The sequence below is a fragment of the Protomyctophum bolini genome (genome assembly GCF_963924005.1).
Source record: "Protomyctophum bolini genome assembly, chromosome: 20".
In the NCBI taxonomy this organism is placed as follows: domain Eukaryota; kingdom Metazoa; phylum Chordata; class Actinopteri; order Myctophiformes; family Myctophidae; genus Protomyctophum; species Protomyctophum bolini.
In genome coordinates this window covers 25427392-25445930 of record NC_137881.1, presented here as the reverse complement: position 1 = coordinate 25445930, position 18539 = coordinate 25427392, and the positions used below count along the sequence as shown (strand labels likewise).

The window sequence follows — 18539 nt, the reverse complement described above, 5'->3', positions numbered from 1 at the left end:
CCTGTCCTGAATACCGGAAATAAATAGTTTCTTAATTCCTCTTTTGGTGACACTAGGAAAGGAACAGTTTTACAATAAAACGTATCTGTTTCAATTTAACTTTGAGAAGGTAATGGTTGCAATTCTCTACACTCACAGAGTTATAGCTTACACATGGTCATGGATTAATTAATACTGAGGATTGTACTGTGTCTGTATGTCTTATCAAAAGTTTTAAATGAACTCTGATGCTGTTGCTATGCACTGACCGAGCAAATGTGACATAAAGGACACCGGCCGCCTTTCGAGGCTTTCAAGACCTGACTCGAGTCAAAGTGCATGACTCATGTCAGCGGCCGTTTAATCATTGGCGATCACTTTAAAGTCCTGATTGATTGTTGAATCAGTGGCAACAACAATTCACTAACTGCTAATCATCCACTTCTAGTATAATGGTCAAGTAATCAGCCGCACCCCCCCCCAAAAAAAGAGTTGTTTTTGCCACTTAAAAGTAAAGGCCAAGTAATCAGCCATCACCCCCAAAAATAAGTTGTTTTTGCCAGCACCATAATCCATTGTTATAGTAAGGAAACAATGGATTAGGTTACACAGAAACTTCAAAATAACATGTGATGTTAAACCATTCAACTCCGGCATAGGATCTGACTCATTTTAACCACTTTAACCATTATACTTTGGCCATTAAGAAATAGCAGATATACAAGCTTGTGCCACGCTATGAGCTTGTAGATCTGGTATTTTTCAAAAATCATGAACATTAAGCTTAATGTATTATGAAGCCAACACTTATTTACTAAAATCTTTGCTTCTGGGGGTCCCTCCCTGGGACAAAACATTTTTAGATGAGTGTCCGTGGCCAAATTTGGGGGTCCTTGACATGAAAAATGTTTGAGTGGTATATCACATCATATTTTTCAGAAACCTGTTGTTGGGATGGTCTTAATCGTTGAAATCATAAACCCATCCATTCAAACAGAACATGACATAACATTAAAATAACTGATGTAGGCCTAACTCTTAACGGGCCAGGTGTAAAAATCACTGTGAAAGCACTATAGTGTTTAGAAAATGCTCACACTCTGCAGAGTTGAATTTAACACATCTCTGATAGACAAACTGACTTAAGTAGTGCTGGCCACACCAAGATTTATATCAGCCTTGAGAAGGAACAAACACCTTTGAAACTCCCAAATGATTGCCACTGATAAATCTGCACTTAATGAGACTGCAATGTTTACCATAAATAAACGCCAACACTTGAGAGCGGCCATGGCAGGAAAATGAGCCCCAGCATATCTGCTTTCCACCAGGGGGGTAGCCTAATGGAGGAAGGGTTTTTTGGGGGAAACCACTATTCTTAACAAAGACCTTGGTTAGGGCAGCCAGCACAATAAAGGGCCTATTTGGCCAAACCAACAGACCTCTTCCTTATTCTCACGGAGCCCTAAAGTAATTCTGGCCGCTATTGTACGCGAATCAATACCCCCTGTATAAAGACAAATCTACTGAAAGGATCGGTCAGACGGACTCGGAAAAAAGATCGCAGACACAACAAGTTAATTCGTTTGCCGAAAAAATTACCTTTTTCAACCTCTATGGACTCTATGAGCCTACTTTTGTAGTGAGTGCATTTGTGAAGTAGCTAATATAATGGCCAATCGATTATTGACAGTGATGCTTAAATTGAAACTTCAAAGCAGTTGTTTCCCAATATAGGTAGAGAGGAGGACGCATTTAATCAATCAACTTCACTCCCAAAATTGATATAGAATTGATAATTTGGGTCGGCTTTGTGTTATAGGCTCTATGTCAAAGAAGTCTAAACATTATTAGACTAGCCTACTAGCCTATACTCATATGCATAAATATGACAAAATCATAAAATAAATAGTATACGGGCCCAATTTCACGCGAGATCAATATGGCAGAAACCACTTCAAGGACAAAACATCAAATTAATTCTATGAAATGAAACTTTTTCTCGCCTGCTACTCACTCTCTCTCTCTCTCTCTCTCTCTCTCTCTCTCTCCATCAACAAGTGCTCCTCTCTCTCTCTTTTCACATGCAAATTAGGGCGCGCGCGCGAACGCGAACGCACAGCGGAGCCCAGCCCATCCCTGCCATGATTGGTCGGCGGCGGGCGCGAGCGTACGGAAGAAAAGAGAACAACTTTTTTTGTACACTCGCCGTTCCATTCACTCTCAACGTGGAGCTCCAACAAGTGGTTTAAACTTTAGAAGGCTCCCATCTAATGCTATGGTAGGAACTTCTGGTGACTTTTAAACTCTTTTAATTATCCGCATCGAACTCCGTTAAAGTTTAAACGCAGAGAACTCGTTGAATCCGATCATTCTAGTTGGCATTATCGTCTTGTTGGCACACACACAGGTGTCTTCCCTATATATTTAATTAGTTGATTTGGAACAGCCGGTGGTGCTGTTCACACTGCTCGCTCTGACGCGCACACTGCATCAGGGATAAACACCTGGCCACGAAGTCGCCAGCCAGGTAAACCAGGGCGACTTTTAAAGGCTTTAATAATTCATTTTTAGTTTTTACGTGGCTTTATCCCGTTTTAAACAAATAAGAAAACGTCCGGCGTACAAATGAACATGTACAGCATGATGGAGCACGAGCTGAAGCCCAGCACGGGCCAGCCGCCGCAGCACCACCAGAGCCAGCAGGGCATGTCGCCGGTCACCGGCATGGGTGGCGGGCCGGGCATCCACTCCTCGCACCCGGGCTCCAAGACCTCCGCGTCCTGCGCCAGCGGCGGCGTGGTGGTGGACCCCATGGACAAGGTGAAGCGGCCCATGAACGCCTTCATGGTGTGGTCGCGCGGCCAGCGACGCAAGATGGCCCAGGAGAACCCCAAGATGCACAACTCCGAGATCAGCAAGCGGCTGGGCGCCGAGTGGAAGCTGCTCACTGACGCCGAGAAGCGGCCGTTCATCGACGAGGCCAAGCGGCTGCGCGCCGTGCACATGAAGGAGTACCCGGACTACAAGTACAAGCCCCGGCGCAAGACCAAGCCGCTGCTCAAGAAGGACACGCACCTGGGCGGCAACAAGTACCCGCTGTCCGCCGGCAATCTGCTGGCGGCCGCGGCGGCCCAGGGCGGCGTCCACGGACCCCAGGGCGGCAGCCCCCGAATGGAGAGCTACGGCTGGGGCCCCGCCGCGGGGGGTTACGCCATGCAGGGCGACGCACTGGGCTACACGCAGCAGCTGCACCGCTACGACCTGTCGGCCCTCCAGTACCCCCCTGCCATGACGGCGCAGTCCTACATGAACGGAGCCAACTCGTACAGGTGAGAACCAACTGTGATAACATTGTCCTTAACATTAACCACATTTTTAGTTCTTGTTTGAGTGCAACTAAAGGGTGTTTGGGGTCCCAGTGTTATTTTGTTTTAACCTAAAATTCACTTGATTTATCTATTTGAGTGCACGGGTGTTATTTTGGGTCCCAGTGTTCGATTTAATTATTTAAACCCAAAATACAGTTCTTAATTTATACACAATTTGTCTTTGCAAACCAATCTGACTGTAGATCTGATCTGAGTGCATCTCAACCTGAACCCACGGCCGTCCAGCTAGCCTACTACATGTGAGTGATACACAGAAAATGTGACGGAAAGTAGCCGATCTACAAGCTCGCAACTAGGCAATATTGCATCAAGACTGACTCACTGTGAACTTGCAGACCGGCTATTTTCATTAAATTGTAATGAGTGAGCACTGAGCACATTTATTCTTTTGGCCAACCCTTTCTGAAATTAGGCCTCTCTTGGATGGATGCTGGCACTTTGTCATTTTGTCAAGTAAAAGTAAAGTGCTGTGCAAATAGCGCTGTTATATTTCCCAGGCCTGGGTGTGTGTGTGTGTGTGTGTGTGTGTGTGTGTGCTAACATTCCTGGGTGGTGTTGCCAATTTAGTTATTTCAGAACTGGTCATTATATGCGGCAAGAAAATGTTTGATTTCAGGTTCTACAGGTGTAGCCAGTTTGCGTAATAATGTCATCTTGTGTAGCCTACATTTTGAATAATCTTCTCTCTGAATTTTAATAGACTCAAATATAAACTTGAGGGATAATACTAACTTGTAGGCCTAACTTTTCGAACTGGCATTTCATTTTTCTTGCAGGGAAAACCCTTTCTTCCCAAAATCATGTCACCCCCTTTGACATAAATTATTTTAAGGAAACTATTTTCAGCCTACTGCTTGCAACAGGCTCTTCTTTCTATTATAACGTCATTTTTGTGAAGTTGGGCTGTATTTTTTGGCCCAAAATATATGCATCCAGTATATTTAAAGTCATCAGACCTTTGTAAAATTCTGTGGAGGTTGCCCTTCATTTGATCAATTTGTCAACTTTCTCTAAAGAATTAATATTTGGTTGTAAATCGGATAATTTTCTCAGTGTTTGCCACCAAATTGGATTTCCTTTTAGTTGTCATTCTTGAATGTCAATTGAATTAGATTTTCCTTAATTCTAAAATGCAATACAGTTGGTAATGGCTTTAAGATCATGTTAAGATCATATTATTAAATAATAGGCCTATATTTAACATTATTGATTACAGATACCAATAGTCATTTGTGATATAAAACAGACATCAATAATATATACCCCCTACTAATGATGCCACATTTGAACTCTTAACTTAAATTAATTTTTTGGTAATCACCAAAAGTGATTATTGGTCTCCTCAGTGGACTTATTGATGGTACGAGTGAGGAGGGTTGCTTCTATGAGCATTGGTTCTATTCCTGCACAGGGCAACTTGGTGTGTGGTCCCCCTCCTACCCAGAATGCCTTGCTACGCTTCAGTGAAAAGTTTCTTTTCAGGACTGAATGACGTCACACGGTCAACGGGGACGGGGGTCTCCTCCACGCAAAAATGTTGTGACAAGTGTAAAGTTTATGCTCAATGTATCAAAAATAGTCTTGTCTTTTCGAATGATGTTTAGTCTTTTTGACAAAATCATTAAGCTGAGACAAACGTGATTAAGAAGTAGTGTATGTTTGGGTTTTTCCAAGTTATGCTGGTACAAGTCAGACTTGTTTGGGCTTGTCCCCTGGTGTTGTCCCAAGCTGATGCCACATGTAAAGCAACAGATTCCACCATGATGGATGGATAGATATCGCCTGAGTGCTTCTCCAAGCTCCGGACGTCCCGAATAGACTTGAGCCTTGTTGGATGAGAATCGGGCTCATTTAAAAACCCTGTGTGTTTGTGGGGTGGGGAGAGGTTAATAATATAACGAGAGGTTCACAGCAAATTGAAGGAACTAGGTTATTAAATAACACAAAATGAACCACTTGAACCCTACCTAGTTGACTGAGGTCCCCCAGGGATCTGTACCAGACCTTTTTTATTTTTTTCCCCCTAGTCTACACTAAACATTTCTTAAAATGGCAGATCTAGAAGTTCACAGCATGTCCTGTTGCAAGCACTGTGAGCTTGTAGATCTGCTATTATGGCCAAACATTCGCTCCCAGAAGAGTGGGGAAAGCTAAAGTTCATGTGGTTTAGGAACTAAGGTAATAAACAACGCAAAATTCAAGTAGTTCTTCTTTGTCCACAATGCCGTCAGAACATTCTCCAGCCCTGGCGGGGCCCCAGAGCCACAGGTTTAGAAACTACGGCATTAAAGGGAACCATGCCTCAAGTAGGCCTACCACTTACACAAAAAAAAACACGCTTGTATGTCGAGCGGAAAAACATAACCATGATGCACGCTATAGTGATTCTTGGCTCAGCTCTAAGTTGTTTTGCAAAAAAGAAAAAAAACCCAGCTCAAAAGTCAAATCTTTTCACTTGCTGTCTAAACACGCTTAAGTAAATAAATCCCAAATCCCGAGCTATCTGTGCGTTTTAGACTGCGTTGAAAAGACGAGGTGTCTTGCCACGGTGGGAAAAACAGCAGGTCTGCAGGTGGCGGTGTAAAGTGGGCCAACGCTGATCCCAAGATCAGTCAAATATGCAACGGGGCTCGATCTCCCTGATCCCCCTCCCTTTGTGTGTCTGAGCACGCAGGTGTATACTGCTCTCATTATGATTAATCTGTGTTTTCTGGTTGGGAACTGACTGACTGCACCGACCACACTCTGCTCAAACACTGACTCACCGAGGCAGTGAGGAGAGGGGTTTAACTGGAGTAAAAGTAGCAATACCACAACGTAGAAATACTCTTAATACTTCCAAAAAAACCTTTTTGAGTTGAAAGTAATGTTTAAATGTTTGCCAAACTTTTTTTAAATTGATTTTATATTCTCTGTAAGCTCACAATGTATTGGATTGTGACATGTGAGCTTGTAGATCAGCTATTTTGAATAGGATAACATGCTGTCAAATAATCAATTCTAAAAAGTGCAATATTTGCCTCTTGAGTATAGAAAAATGGAAATATTAAAGTGCCGTTTTTACACCTCAATTGTACTGAAATACAGTACTTTTGAGTAAATGTACTTTGTTACTTTCCACCACTGTGCACCAGCCTGCGGCTTTCCTGTGTGTTTGTGTGAAGCAGAGAGAAAGAGGGAGAGTAGTTGGCACGCTTCAGTCAGGAAGGCACGCTCATGCAGAATTGGGCTCTTCCGTTCCTGGGCAAGCCCCAACTTCCTTCCACTGAGGAACGGTTGCGGTTTACTTGTTGGGATTGTCTCGAACACGGTCGGGAACAATGTTTATTTTGTGTTGGCTCAAGGCAAGGAGTTACTTTAAAATAAAAGGGTGTTTCTGTATTGTGAAAGAGAGGAAATGTGACATTTTAAACAAAAGAACAATTTCTGGGTTAAACTAAACAATGAGACAAGTTGATAAATGAATCCTTGTATTTAACATTCCCTTATCAATTTGAAGTTTGACACTGTTTGGTCCTCTGTAAAAGTTATAGTACACAATTAATGCACATGCATTATTTAGGCTACCGCCAACCGTTTTCAACTTATGTCGGAATATATCACATACTGTATATCTAGTCCATGGCACGGTCTTCTAAAGTTGGTCTTGGTCTTGTGGGACACTGTTGGTTTCTCATCCGTAACTTCAGTGCTTCCCTGTATCTGCACTTAACTACAGTATCCAGAATTCAACATAAATTCCAATATGCTCAAACACAAATACCCTTTCATTACTTGTGGTTTAAGCATTCGAATGGTCAGAGCCACTGTCATGGCAATCCAATAATGTCCTCTCACCATGGCATGTATTGGGCTCCATGGTAAAATCCAGATTTAACTCACAGTGTACACTTGGCTTATCCTGGGTGTCATATTTTGTTTTTCAGTGGTTTAGAAGTGTTCTATCAAGTCGTGTTTATTAAATCTTCTATTACTTTACTTGAACCAATTTACAGATTAGCAATTTTTTAAGTCTTAAAAAACTTTTGTTCTTGTGTGTTTATATAATCTAAAACTTTCTCTTTTCCAACAGTCCCATGTCCTACAGCAGCCCCCAGCAGCCCAGCCCAGTTGCCATGTCCATGGTCAAGCCGGAGCCAGTATCTCACTCCCACTCGCCTCCCGCGGGCACACCCAGCCACCACAGAGGGCCCATGCAGGGCGACATTAGGGACATGAGGGACATGATCAGCATGTACATCCCCGGAGGGGACGCCGGCGACCCCACGGGCGCGCAGCGCGGCTACACCAGCGTCCAGCAGCACTACCTCAGCGGCACCGTCCCACTCACGCACATCTGATGAGGAGGACATCACTGGGAACGATGGGAATGAAGACTGGACTGTGTGGTTCCGTTTGTGTACGGGACGAGGGGAGGGAGCGGATAAGAGACAGTCCCCACTGAGGCACGTTTTTTTTGGGGGGGGGGGGACAGCTTTTGTGACACTAAACTGAAGGCTGTGTGGATGCGTGAGAAATGTAAGGATGTACAAACATGCATGTACACACACGTGTGCTTGTGCGCTGAGCATAAGCTGCATGACGAGCACACACACATCGTGGTCTTGTGGTATTACAAGCAGCGGCTTTTCTTTTCTTTTAAATAAAAGGCTATTTTTCTACCTCTTCATGTTTATGTAAGACTTAACTTCCAGCCCGCTAGACAGACGCAGAGATACACACGCACCCAGCAGAAAGTCTTCGTCTGCCTATATGGACATTCCTGCATGAAGGACTTCTGTACATAGTTAGTGACTTTGTTTTCGTGTACAGATGTTGTCATTTTGTCTTTTATATTTGTGGACTCGCTCCTATTCACAACAAACGCCCGTCGACGACGATGCCTCGTGTCGGCACTTATGACATGGCCGAGTCCGCCAACTGTTATCTGTCTACGGTCGCACCTAGTCATCCCTAAAACACCCCCCCCCTCTCGTGACGCTGAGGTCCTTGTCAGCGGTGTTGGATAACGGGCGGGGACACACGCTGACGAGATGTCCGGTTACTATAGTCTGTCTTTGCCCTATAGTTTTGTGAGGTCGGGGAGAGCTACGGGGTGCCACTCATCTCGAGTGGCAGCTTCATCGGTACCCCAAAGTCCTGGCACGCCCCCGCAGAGACACCCTACAGCAGTGGTGGATCTCAAACCTTTTTAATTTCAAGGACCTCTTCAGTTTGGTGTGCATTATAGGGCCACCGACCGCCGGTAACTCGGGAGTGTGTACGAAATGGAACCAAAGTGGACTTTCGGGGTCCAATTCGGTTCCATTCATACACTCGCTCCGAGTTACAGACTTGTAAAAGGGTCATTTTGGTTTGTCACTATAGCAATAATTTTAGCCCCACTTTGAGAACCACTATCCCTGAAACACACGCAAAAAAAATACTCTTTATGCGAAGCAGGTCAACCGGTTCAAATCTCCGGGCCCGTGACATGCAAATCACGTGACCCTCCAGGATTCCGGTGGTCCGATGTTTGGGCCAGATGAGTTTGGGGGGGGGGGGGGTGTACGGCGGGTGGTCTCCTAAGAGCTCAATAGCAGCTGCTCATTACACAGTAAAGTCCTCTGGTGTTTAATTCAACTCCGAAGGTGTACAAATGGACCCCCTCAAACGTATAGAAACCCATATAGGATCAATTCTTTTTAACAGACGTCCATTTGGTCCCATGTAAAACCTGAGTATTGTCAAAAGGTTTTGCATGTTGAGAAGCCTCCCTGGTTTCATCAGGTTAATGAACGCAAAGGATTTTACTGTTTTGCTCGCTATAGTTTGATGAAAAGAGAAACTTTAATGACAAATATATATATTTTTTACAAGTTTGAACTCTGTGCCTTGGGGGTGGGGTGAGGCCTCTTTTGGTTGACTAAAGTGCTATTTTATATTATAGTATATTTTTGTGATTCTAAAGAACTCTTCTGTTGGAGAACATGGTAGTGGGGGAAAAAAAACTGTTGGACAATCGCCACTGAATCCAATGGGAAAACTGATAGGATCCTAACTGTTCTAGTGGTTGTCAAAGTGCGTTTGCAATTGGATCCTTACATGTCTGTAACTCAGAGTGCACAAATGGAACCGAATGGACCCTTGGGGGTCCATCCAGTTCCATTTGTGTGCACTCTGTTATGGGAGGATAGCATAGGATATTTTTTTAATTTGAGAATGTTCTGATATTCACTAGCGTGCACCATTTTAGAAGTTGCTATAGATAAACTGGTACTCTGACATGATGCTGATCTTTTCTGCTGCCGCTGTGACTTTTAAAATGTTGCAGCACAATTTTAGTCTACTATAGGTTGAATCTGTTTGTGTTAATGTGTAAAAATGTTCTTTTTGTTGTTTTTTTTGTTGTTGTCCCAGCCGGCAGCACCCCAAGTTGCTCTTCATTTTAATTCTATACTGTTCCCTGCGCGAAAGCAGGTGTTTGTTTTATAGTTGGAATCTTTTGATTAACACAATAAAAACATTTGTATTCAATGCTGCATTCCTGACGTTAAATGGTGTTTTTTACTTCAAAACGGCAGACAAAGTTTAGAATTGTCATGTTTTCCTCAACACAATTGATTTTGAACAATGTGTACATTTATTTTTAGGACATCCATTTGGTTTCAAGCCATTTCATTTGACCACAAATGAAGGGGAATGCATATCAAATTGTCAGATAAAAAAAAAAAAAAATCAAAACTAGTTTTGATTTAATCGGATCAGTTGATTTTCAAATTAAGTGTTTCATTATCTCGAGCTTCATTTATGCTCTGTACGCCTGTGTTCCGAGCTGATCTACAAGCTCACGTGAGCTAATGTTCGACAATGCCCACGACAAAATATAAATGGGGTGTCAAAGTCCAGTTTAACAGTCGCTGCTATAGTCTTGAAATGGGGAACTTAATTTGTATATTTTTGGATAAACGAACACTTGTTTGAGAATATGTTGGCATGTGGAACATGTTTTAACTCCTTGCCTTCCAAATATTCTCACTTGGGATGGTTCCTTTTTCTTTTATAGTTGTGTGCAATCCACTACTAACCAGAACTTGGATTCCTTTTGTGGGGAGGGGGGGGATTTTTTTAGTCACCTGATATTTGTAAAAGCCCTGCAATGCAGTCTTTCATAATTATAATCAGTTATCAGAGAAAAATGACTCAAGTGTTTACATTGCAATCCAAGTGCTTTGAAAAATTAACTTTTTTTTTTTTACTTTTAGAATGTTAATACTTGTTTGTATAAACACTAGAATTTCGTGGCCGCTACGCGGCCACTCAATCCCAGAGTTACTTCGCCACGCACTATGGGAAGAAGGAAATAGTTATTTAATGAATCGCATGTTGGTGTGTGTGTGTGTGGGGGGGGGGGGCCTTACAGGCGTGCATGTGCGTGTGTGTGCGTGCAGGCGTATGTATACATTAGGGCTGTCACGATTCGCCTAGTCCACGATTCCATTCAAGTTTCGATTTGCAGCTCACGATTCGATTCGATGTTCGATTCGCTATCACGATTGGCCTAGTCCACGATTCAATGCAATTTTCGATTTGAAGCTCACGATTTGCTATATTCATTATAATTTAGGCCAATATCTTGGTTTGTAAAGAAAAACACTTGTTTCCCAATAAGTCACATTTATTTTCTATAAATAACAAATCAGAATGAGAATAATAAAAGGTTTAACAACTTTGGGTTTTATGCCCTAACATTTTTTAAATGTTTCTTTAAGATGAGATGACTTGTAATATTCTTGTTAAGCTCTAAGTAAGTAAAAGAAAGGAAAAAAAAAAAAAGACAAATAGTATATAGACCCATCTGTTGTTAGTTCAAGTATTAAATACTAATTTAAGTGTTCAATTTCACTTATACACTACCTGGTTATAAATAGCTGCAGTAGGCTACACCATTTGATGCAGTATTTTATACTATTTCTATTTAGTGTACATTTAGTGGATGTGGCTACATCCGGTCTAAAGCCCACCCACTGTATGCGCTGATTTCCATACACAATCCGTATCCTCCCCTCACCGGATGTTGAATTAACAGTACTAACGGCCATATATTTGACGATATTTTACACAAAACGATTGTAACGGGCAACGTTTCACATGTATTATTAGTTTTATACATTTTAGGAGTGAAAACATGTGTGACCTGCATGGCATTTTGTAACGTGGTTCTGCTGTTCTGCAACTCTCATTAAATATTGAAAGCCAGCGTTTTCCACCACTGATAGTGGTCGCATGTCTGCAGCTATGCAGACCGCAACTCCGTGCGTTAATTGTTTTGCACGGGGCGAATTAGCTGAGAGCTTTTCTCTATAAGAATATAGTTGGCTGTGTTGTTGTCTTTGTACCATCGTCGTTGGACAGATCGATTTCTTTGTGATGTCTACAACAGCACTGGCCATGGTGAAACGCAACAGCCGTCTCGTTCTCTCACTTGTCAACTCCTCTCTGTGTGTGTGTGTGTGTGTGTGACTGACTGTGTGTGTGTGTGTGGCACTGCTCCGATACAGCTGGATTTTCGTCTTTTTTTCTCTCCATGCATTCGCATGGGCGGAATGGGCCGGCCGCTCGCGGAAGTAAATTGGCTGTGTGGCGAAAATAGGCAAAGTGATCGGTGTAAGGGTGATATTTGGGCACAATCCGATGAATGCCAAAGAACAATGTTGATGTAACTAAGGGAATCGTCGAGTCATTTATTTTGTAAATAAAGAGATTTAGATGGAATAAGCGAAATAGCGATCGTATAATCTCTCCTGTTCCTTCTGTCTCTCATCAATGTCCTGCGCGAGAGCAGATTCTGTGCTGCGCGAGATGACATAGTCAAGCTAGTGTGGGGGCGGGGCTGGTAAGAGAGGGCAGTGTTGCCAGGTTTGCGAATTGTAAGCGAGTTGCAGTGTATGCAAGTAGCGTGGTTAAAGTCCTTGTTTCTCGCGTGTTGTGGCAACAGCCAAGGGCGCAGCAAATCCGACATTGAGGGGTAGAAACCATCCCGGGCGCGTGGTTCATGTAACATGTGTGTCACTGTGAAAGACTGGCCCCGTTAAGTGAACGTAGTTGGCGTAGTAGACGCCAACATGACGATTTTGGTAGACGCCAACATGACGATTGTGACGTAGGCTGTTGACGTTGAGCAATAACAGCGTGTTTCATAAAAGTAATATTTGCAGAGTAAATGAGACACTTGAACGGCAAAAAAATAGGCTATATCAGTGCGGGGAGCGTGCCGAATTTATTTTGCATATAGAGATGTGTGGTGAAAGTGTGGTTCGGTCGGAGATAGAGCATGAAGAATGAGTATGGGTACGACTTCTCACTTGTATATATAGATTGTAAGCTGTGGAGCTCACAGCGTTTGTGTAAATAGCTGTATGAAATTCCTTTAGGCTCTTATACTAAGAGTCTTAATCCTTTTTTTTATTAAAACTGTCATTTTCTTATGTGAATGACGAACAAAATATTAATAAAAAAGCAAAAACAATGAAAACTTGTATTTGTGATTAAATTCTTTATGTAACGCCTGGGATTCGAACTCGGTCTCCCGTGTGAAAGACATGAGTTCTGAGCCACTCTGCTACATTTAGGCCTACAAGGCAACCCACTCATGTTGGAGTAAGCCTGTTTTTAAGTATAGAGACATTATTTATATAGTGGAAGATCATAATATTCTTTATTATAGAGTACAAAAGAATAGCCTACAGGTCAGGCTATTTTCCCAGGGGGCACTCACGTTCCTTTTAATGAATGGACATCAATGGCCATAGATTTTAAATAATGGACAGATTAGCAGAGAAGTCGATTCAGCCTAATAAATGGGCTTTTTGAGTCCCAGTCACTTGGTTTTCCATGCTATATTATCTAGGCCTGCTGACATGCGCTGTGGTCCCTTGAGTTGATGATAATCAAAGCAGAGATAAGTGATATATAGTAGCCTATTAGTAAAATCACTTAATTTATCCTTTTGTATCCCAATAATCGACACTTATATAAGGGTCTATTTGGTTACATTTGTAGAGAGGGAGTTGCATTAAATGAAGATTTGTGGTTTTGTAAGCTGCAGTTTTCCCCACATTGCAATTATGTGACACGCACGCACGTATATACGTACGTAAAATGTAATTGTTTTGACACTTCTTGCTTGGGCAATATGTTTTCTCACGCCAATTTAAAGCTCCTCTGAATTGCATTGTTAAATTAACATGTGTGTAGAGATAGTAGGCTAGGCCTAGTAGCCTTTCTTTTTTTGGTTGCATTGCTGCTCAGCTGTTTTTGAATTATTCAACCAACCAGCCAACCGCGTCCAAAAAAACGATTAGAGAATTATTTAACAATCCCCCAAACGAAGCAGTTATTATAACGTCTCGCAGCGTTCTCCACAGGTGCTTTCTGGTGGTGGTGTGTGTGTGTGTGTGTGTGTGTGTGTGTGTGTGTGTGGGGGGGGGGGGTTGAGTTGGGAAGGGGGTCGTGACTCGTAAGGCTACTTAAAATAAAACTCTGGAGGGAGGGAGCGATGGAGGGAACAAAACTTTTTTTATTTATTTTTTTGCGGAGGAGAGAAGGGAACATGGGTGTCCTGTCCAAACTAACCTAACCAACCTATACCCGGGTGTGTGTGTGTGTGTGTGTGTGTGTGTGTGGGGGGGGGGGTGATGAAGGGGAGGGGGTCCCGCAGAATGATTTAAGGGTCGATCATTTACTTTCTTCTAGCTCTCCCCCCCACACACTTTAAAATTCACTTTCTCTTTCCACTCCCCTCCTTAACCCCCCCCCCCCCCCTCCCCTCCCCTCAGAGAGAGAGAGAGAGAGAGAGAGAGAGAGAGAGAGAGAAAGCGGGTGGCTTGGCCCGTCCGTAATTGGCCGTTTCGGAGGCACATTGTCCGTGCCTTTTGAGCTCGCAGGTGCACACAGTAAAGCCGCGGAGCTCCCGGGGCCGCCTCCCCCATACCCCCCCCACACCCCCCACCCCTCCGCGTCCATTGTTCCCATTCTCTGGCTCCCCCGCGGAGCAGAAAATTAGCGTTGCTTCGTCTTCCCTTCTTCCGCAGTGAGCTCCAGGGCTTAACCCTTTCACCGACCACCGCCATTCTCATGGAAATGCCCGTGGGGGAGCCCCGCGCACCGGCTAATCGGCCGGGGAGAGGAGGAGGGGATCTGGGGATGGGATGGGATGGGATGAGACTGAGAGAGAGAGAGGGGAGGGGAGGGATGCGATGGATGGATTGTAGGGACTATAGGGCAGTGGTTCTCAACCAGTGGTCCGGGACCACGTTGGTCCACGGACCACCGGTTGAGAACCACTGCTGGTCCTTGAGGGGGGTTCGAGGTGGTCCCCATGGCTAAATGATGGAGAGTTGGTAACCAAATGGACTCTTACAGATCTTTAACTCTTGATGCGTGACATGAAACCAAATGGTTTCATTTTACGCTCTCAAGAGTTAAATCATTGTTAAATATATGCATTACTTAATTTACAAGAAGTCTACACAATTAGAGAATGTAGGATTGTTATTCTGAGTAACGTGATCTATCCTAATGGTATATATAGGCTATATAGAGCATACAGTGGGCGTGGATTTCTGGACCCACTGAAAAATCGACCATTCATTTTTCATGACCATAAATCCTTTGATTCTGTGAAAAATGAAAATGAAATTTCTTAAATGTAGTTTATAAATATATAATTAAATATTCAATCATCATTTTTTTCTTCACAGAATCAAATGTTTTATGGCCATGATTCACCAGGATCCTGGCTTGATTCTATAGGCTTGGAATAATTGATGTTTGATAGTCAATAATATATATTTTTTGTAAATCTCTGGGAAAAATGAATTGGAGAGTTTTCAGTGGGTCCAGAAAAGCCACAGGCCTAAAGTCTATACCAACATCAAATGGAATTGTGGACAACATTTTATATATTCAGACCCAAAACATATAATATGTTAATATTATATGTTTTGGGTCTGAGAGGCTAAAGTAAATCTTATCAACTGGTGGTCAGTGGCTCAAATGCTGAATAAATAATGGACCGATATGAAAAGGGATGAAAACTGCACCCTAAAAACTGAGACTGGGCTGAAGTAATATTTAATTAATAAATATGTATTCATGTTGCTTATAAAAAGGACTGTGTGCCGTTTACAATGAAATTGAGCTGAATTAAACGATATAATGCACTGTATTTTACTCAACTTTCTTTGCATAAAATCAGGTAGGAATCATTGAGTAGAATTTAATTGTATTGTTGAGTCATTGCAATTATGCAGGAATTATGTAAGTTTTATTCATATGGGAGAAGGTGTTTTCATACCAATTTTAGTTATTTATGAATTGCATTTACACAATGTTGTCTGAATAAAATCAGCTCTCCATAACTGACTAGAATTTAATTATATGTGTCACTAAAAACGATAGATGTAGAAAATGAGTAGATTTTACTCATTGGTTGTATGTAGATGTTAATCACTGCCCCAATCAGTTCAACACGGTGCAGGTGTTGGAACTTCTAGCTGCTGGCCTGCTGCTTGTATTTTCTTTCTTTCGTCTGGAACTATATAAACTTGGACCATTTTCCCCAAAGAAAGGTAAGATGTTTGTTATAAGTTGCTGTAGCAGCTGAACATTGTTTTGTGTTACTGTCTGCAAGTTTAGTTTAGCCCTGGCTGAAACTGAAACATGTCGTCTGTTGTGTGATCCATTAACTGAGACTGAGATGACTGGATGGGAGCTACAGAGGAAAGATGAGGGCCTACCATGCAGAATTAAGGGTGGGGGGGTGTACATGCAGGCAGGGTTGGGGGGTTGCAGCTTTAGTGTGTGTGCGTGTGTGTGTGTGTGTGTGTGTGTGTGTGTGTGTGTGTTTGGGGGGGGGGGGGGGGGGGGGGCACTCATCCCTTCCCCAACATAAGGTTGGGGGCGAGCTCTCATATCCTCAGAGAGGATCATTGTGGTACAGAGGCTGTTTAGCTGTCGCCTCCACTGTTGGCACAACATTGTATTTGTCCAGTAACAATTTGTATTTATTTACAAATATGATTGCTTATAGTCTATACGTTTTACATGTAGACTATAGCACTATATGCATCCAATGCATGTCTCAGAGTCTGTCTATCTATCTATCTATCTATCTATCTATCTATCTATCTATCTATCTGTCTATCTGTCTATCTGTCTGTCTGTCTGTCTGTCTGTCTGGTGATGGTGATGATACTTTATTGTCAGACTAAAAAAGTATCATCTGAACTTTTTCTTGCATTGATGATTTGAATGCACAGGACCAAAATGGAAACAAGCCCCTATGGGGATTTGTATGTGATCATTTTAGCAGCATCATTGTACAATCGTACCCATGCACTGCATGATTTAGCAAACTCTTAATAAAGTATTCAACCAAAAATAAACAAAAATAAGCAGTATAATATGGAAATTAAGACAACAATTGAGACCACGTTTCTTTCGCAATTAGATTACGGCGTCATTAATAATTCCATCAACTCCAGTTTAATCACGTTGTGAGTGACCGTTGTGACTTTCATAACTATATTTGTGTATGGGACCCTGCACTTAATAAGGACATCAGAATAATAAACAAGATCATAGATAAGCTTTCAACTGCTATACTTTCTGCCATGGAAACCAAAAAACTATACCGGGCCAATCACAGCATGGACGATCAGGCTATGGGAACTGGCCTCTATACCTTCGGATGGGGGGGGGGGGGGTGCTAAGGTCGATGAGGGGCACTTTTGGGGGCGTTGAGGAGGAGAGGTGGGGGGGGGAGAGGGGGAGAGGGGAGGAAAGGGTGAGAGGAGAGAGGGGGGGGAGAGAAGGATTTTCTTGTGGAATACATCCCATCTCCTAGCAACGGCCAGTGAGCCTTCAACAAGTGGTTGCCATGGATTTCGGGGCTAAGTAAGTGCGTGGGAGACGCTTGCATGGCGGTGCGATGACTTTAAAGTCGTTACGAGAAGAGAAGAGAAGCCCAAAGCTAAACACAAGAGGGGCTCTGTGTGTGCGTGCGTGAGCGAGCGTGTTTGTGTGTGTGTGTGTGTGTGTGTGTGTGTGTGTGTGTGTGAATCAGGTGGTGGTCACCCACAGTTCTTTCACACTTTTTTAAGCACTAGCTGGCATTTGCTTTGCTGACACACAATTTACTCATAAACCCATTTTTTGGTGCCCCCCCCCCTTTGATGGCACTCTAGTCTCTACGTCTTGTGGGTTAATTTACGTCAGTGAGTGGTGGTTCTTCCCGAAACAGAACGTTTACATTTCAAGGACCCTCAGTTTGGTACGCATTATGCCACATGCAGCAGCCCCTCATGAGACTGAGGGTGTACGAAATGAAAAACAAAAAACAAATGAACCCTTATCTCAGAGTTACAGACATGTATGTCCATTTGCTTCCATTTCTTCACTCTCAGAGTTACAGTCAGACCCCTATTTGGTTCCTATGACTAGTCTTGAGCTTAATTGTAGATCGGCTAGTTTCAGCATGCAAGTGTCAAACCTGCCATTTCGCCGGCATCAAGGCCCGCCAAAATACATTTTAGTTACAGTTAATTTATAGTCAACTAAAATGTATTTTTCCAAAATATCTGATATTTAGTCCATTAAAACTATAGACTAAAACTAAAACATTCCAAATGATGACCACAATATGGCTAAAACTAAACGGAGTCTTATTCTTATTCAAAAGACCATGACTAAAACGAAATCAAAATGCTCTCAGAATCAACACTGTTCCTCCTGACTATCAATAATTGATCTGCATGGGGAGCCCCTCGAGGGCCCCTGCGAGACTCCCAGGAGCCATAATATGTGCAATAGGGTGGGAATGTGGATACTGTAATGTCACTGTGTGACGGTGTGTATTTTATGGTCGGCGGCAGTTCCCAGACGTTTTAACTCCAGAAGAGAAATGACAGAGTTACCATGTGGGGGTCTCCGGGGGTAATAGTAAAAGTAGCCTACAATATTTGCCTCTGTCTGTATGCAGTTACTTTAATTACACCATGGGTTTTCAACTGGTGGTCCGTGGATGGTGGCCCATGAAGGTATTGCATGTGGTCCCTGACTACCATGCATCTGGTAGGAAAGTATTATGTAGGAAACTGAAGATTTGTATTTTATTTTATTTTATCG

At 42.8% G+C, this 18539-nt stretch overlaps 1 protein-coding gene across 2 annotated transcripts; it reads left to right on the top strand.

The window, feature by feature from the left end:
- The first annotated feature begins 2200 nt into the window (after positions 1 to 2200).
- LOC308335733 (transcription factor Sox-19a-like) lies at positions 2201 to 9894 on the top strand. 2 transcript variants are annotated; one of them, XM_080792903.1, is made up of 3 exons: positions 2201 to 3311; positions 3554 to 3610; positions 7444 to 9894. In XM_080792903.1, the coding sequence occupies exons 1-3, from the start codon at positions 2608 to 2610 to the stop codon at positions 7709 to 7711; spliced, it is 1029 nt and encodes a 342-aa protein (XP_080649029.1). In that variant the 5' UTR covers positions 2201 to 2607; the 3' UTR covers positions 7712 to 9894. The 2 variants fall into 2 exon arrangements, with proteins under 2 accessions (XP_080649029.1, XP_080649030.1); XM_080792904.1 differs by lacking the exon at positions 3554 to 3610.
- Positions 9895 to 18539: the final 8645 nt, after the last annotated feature.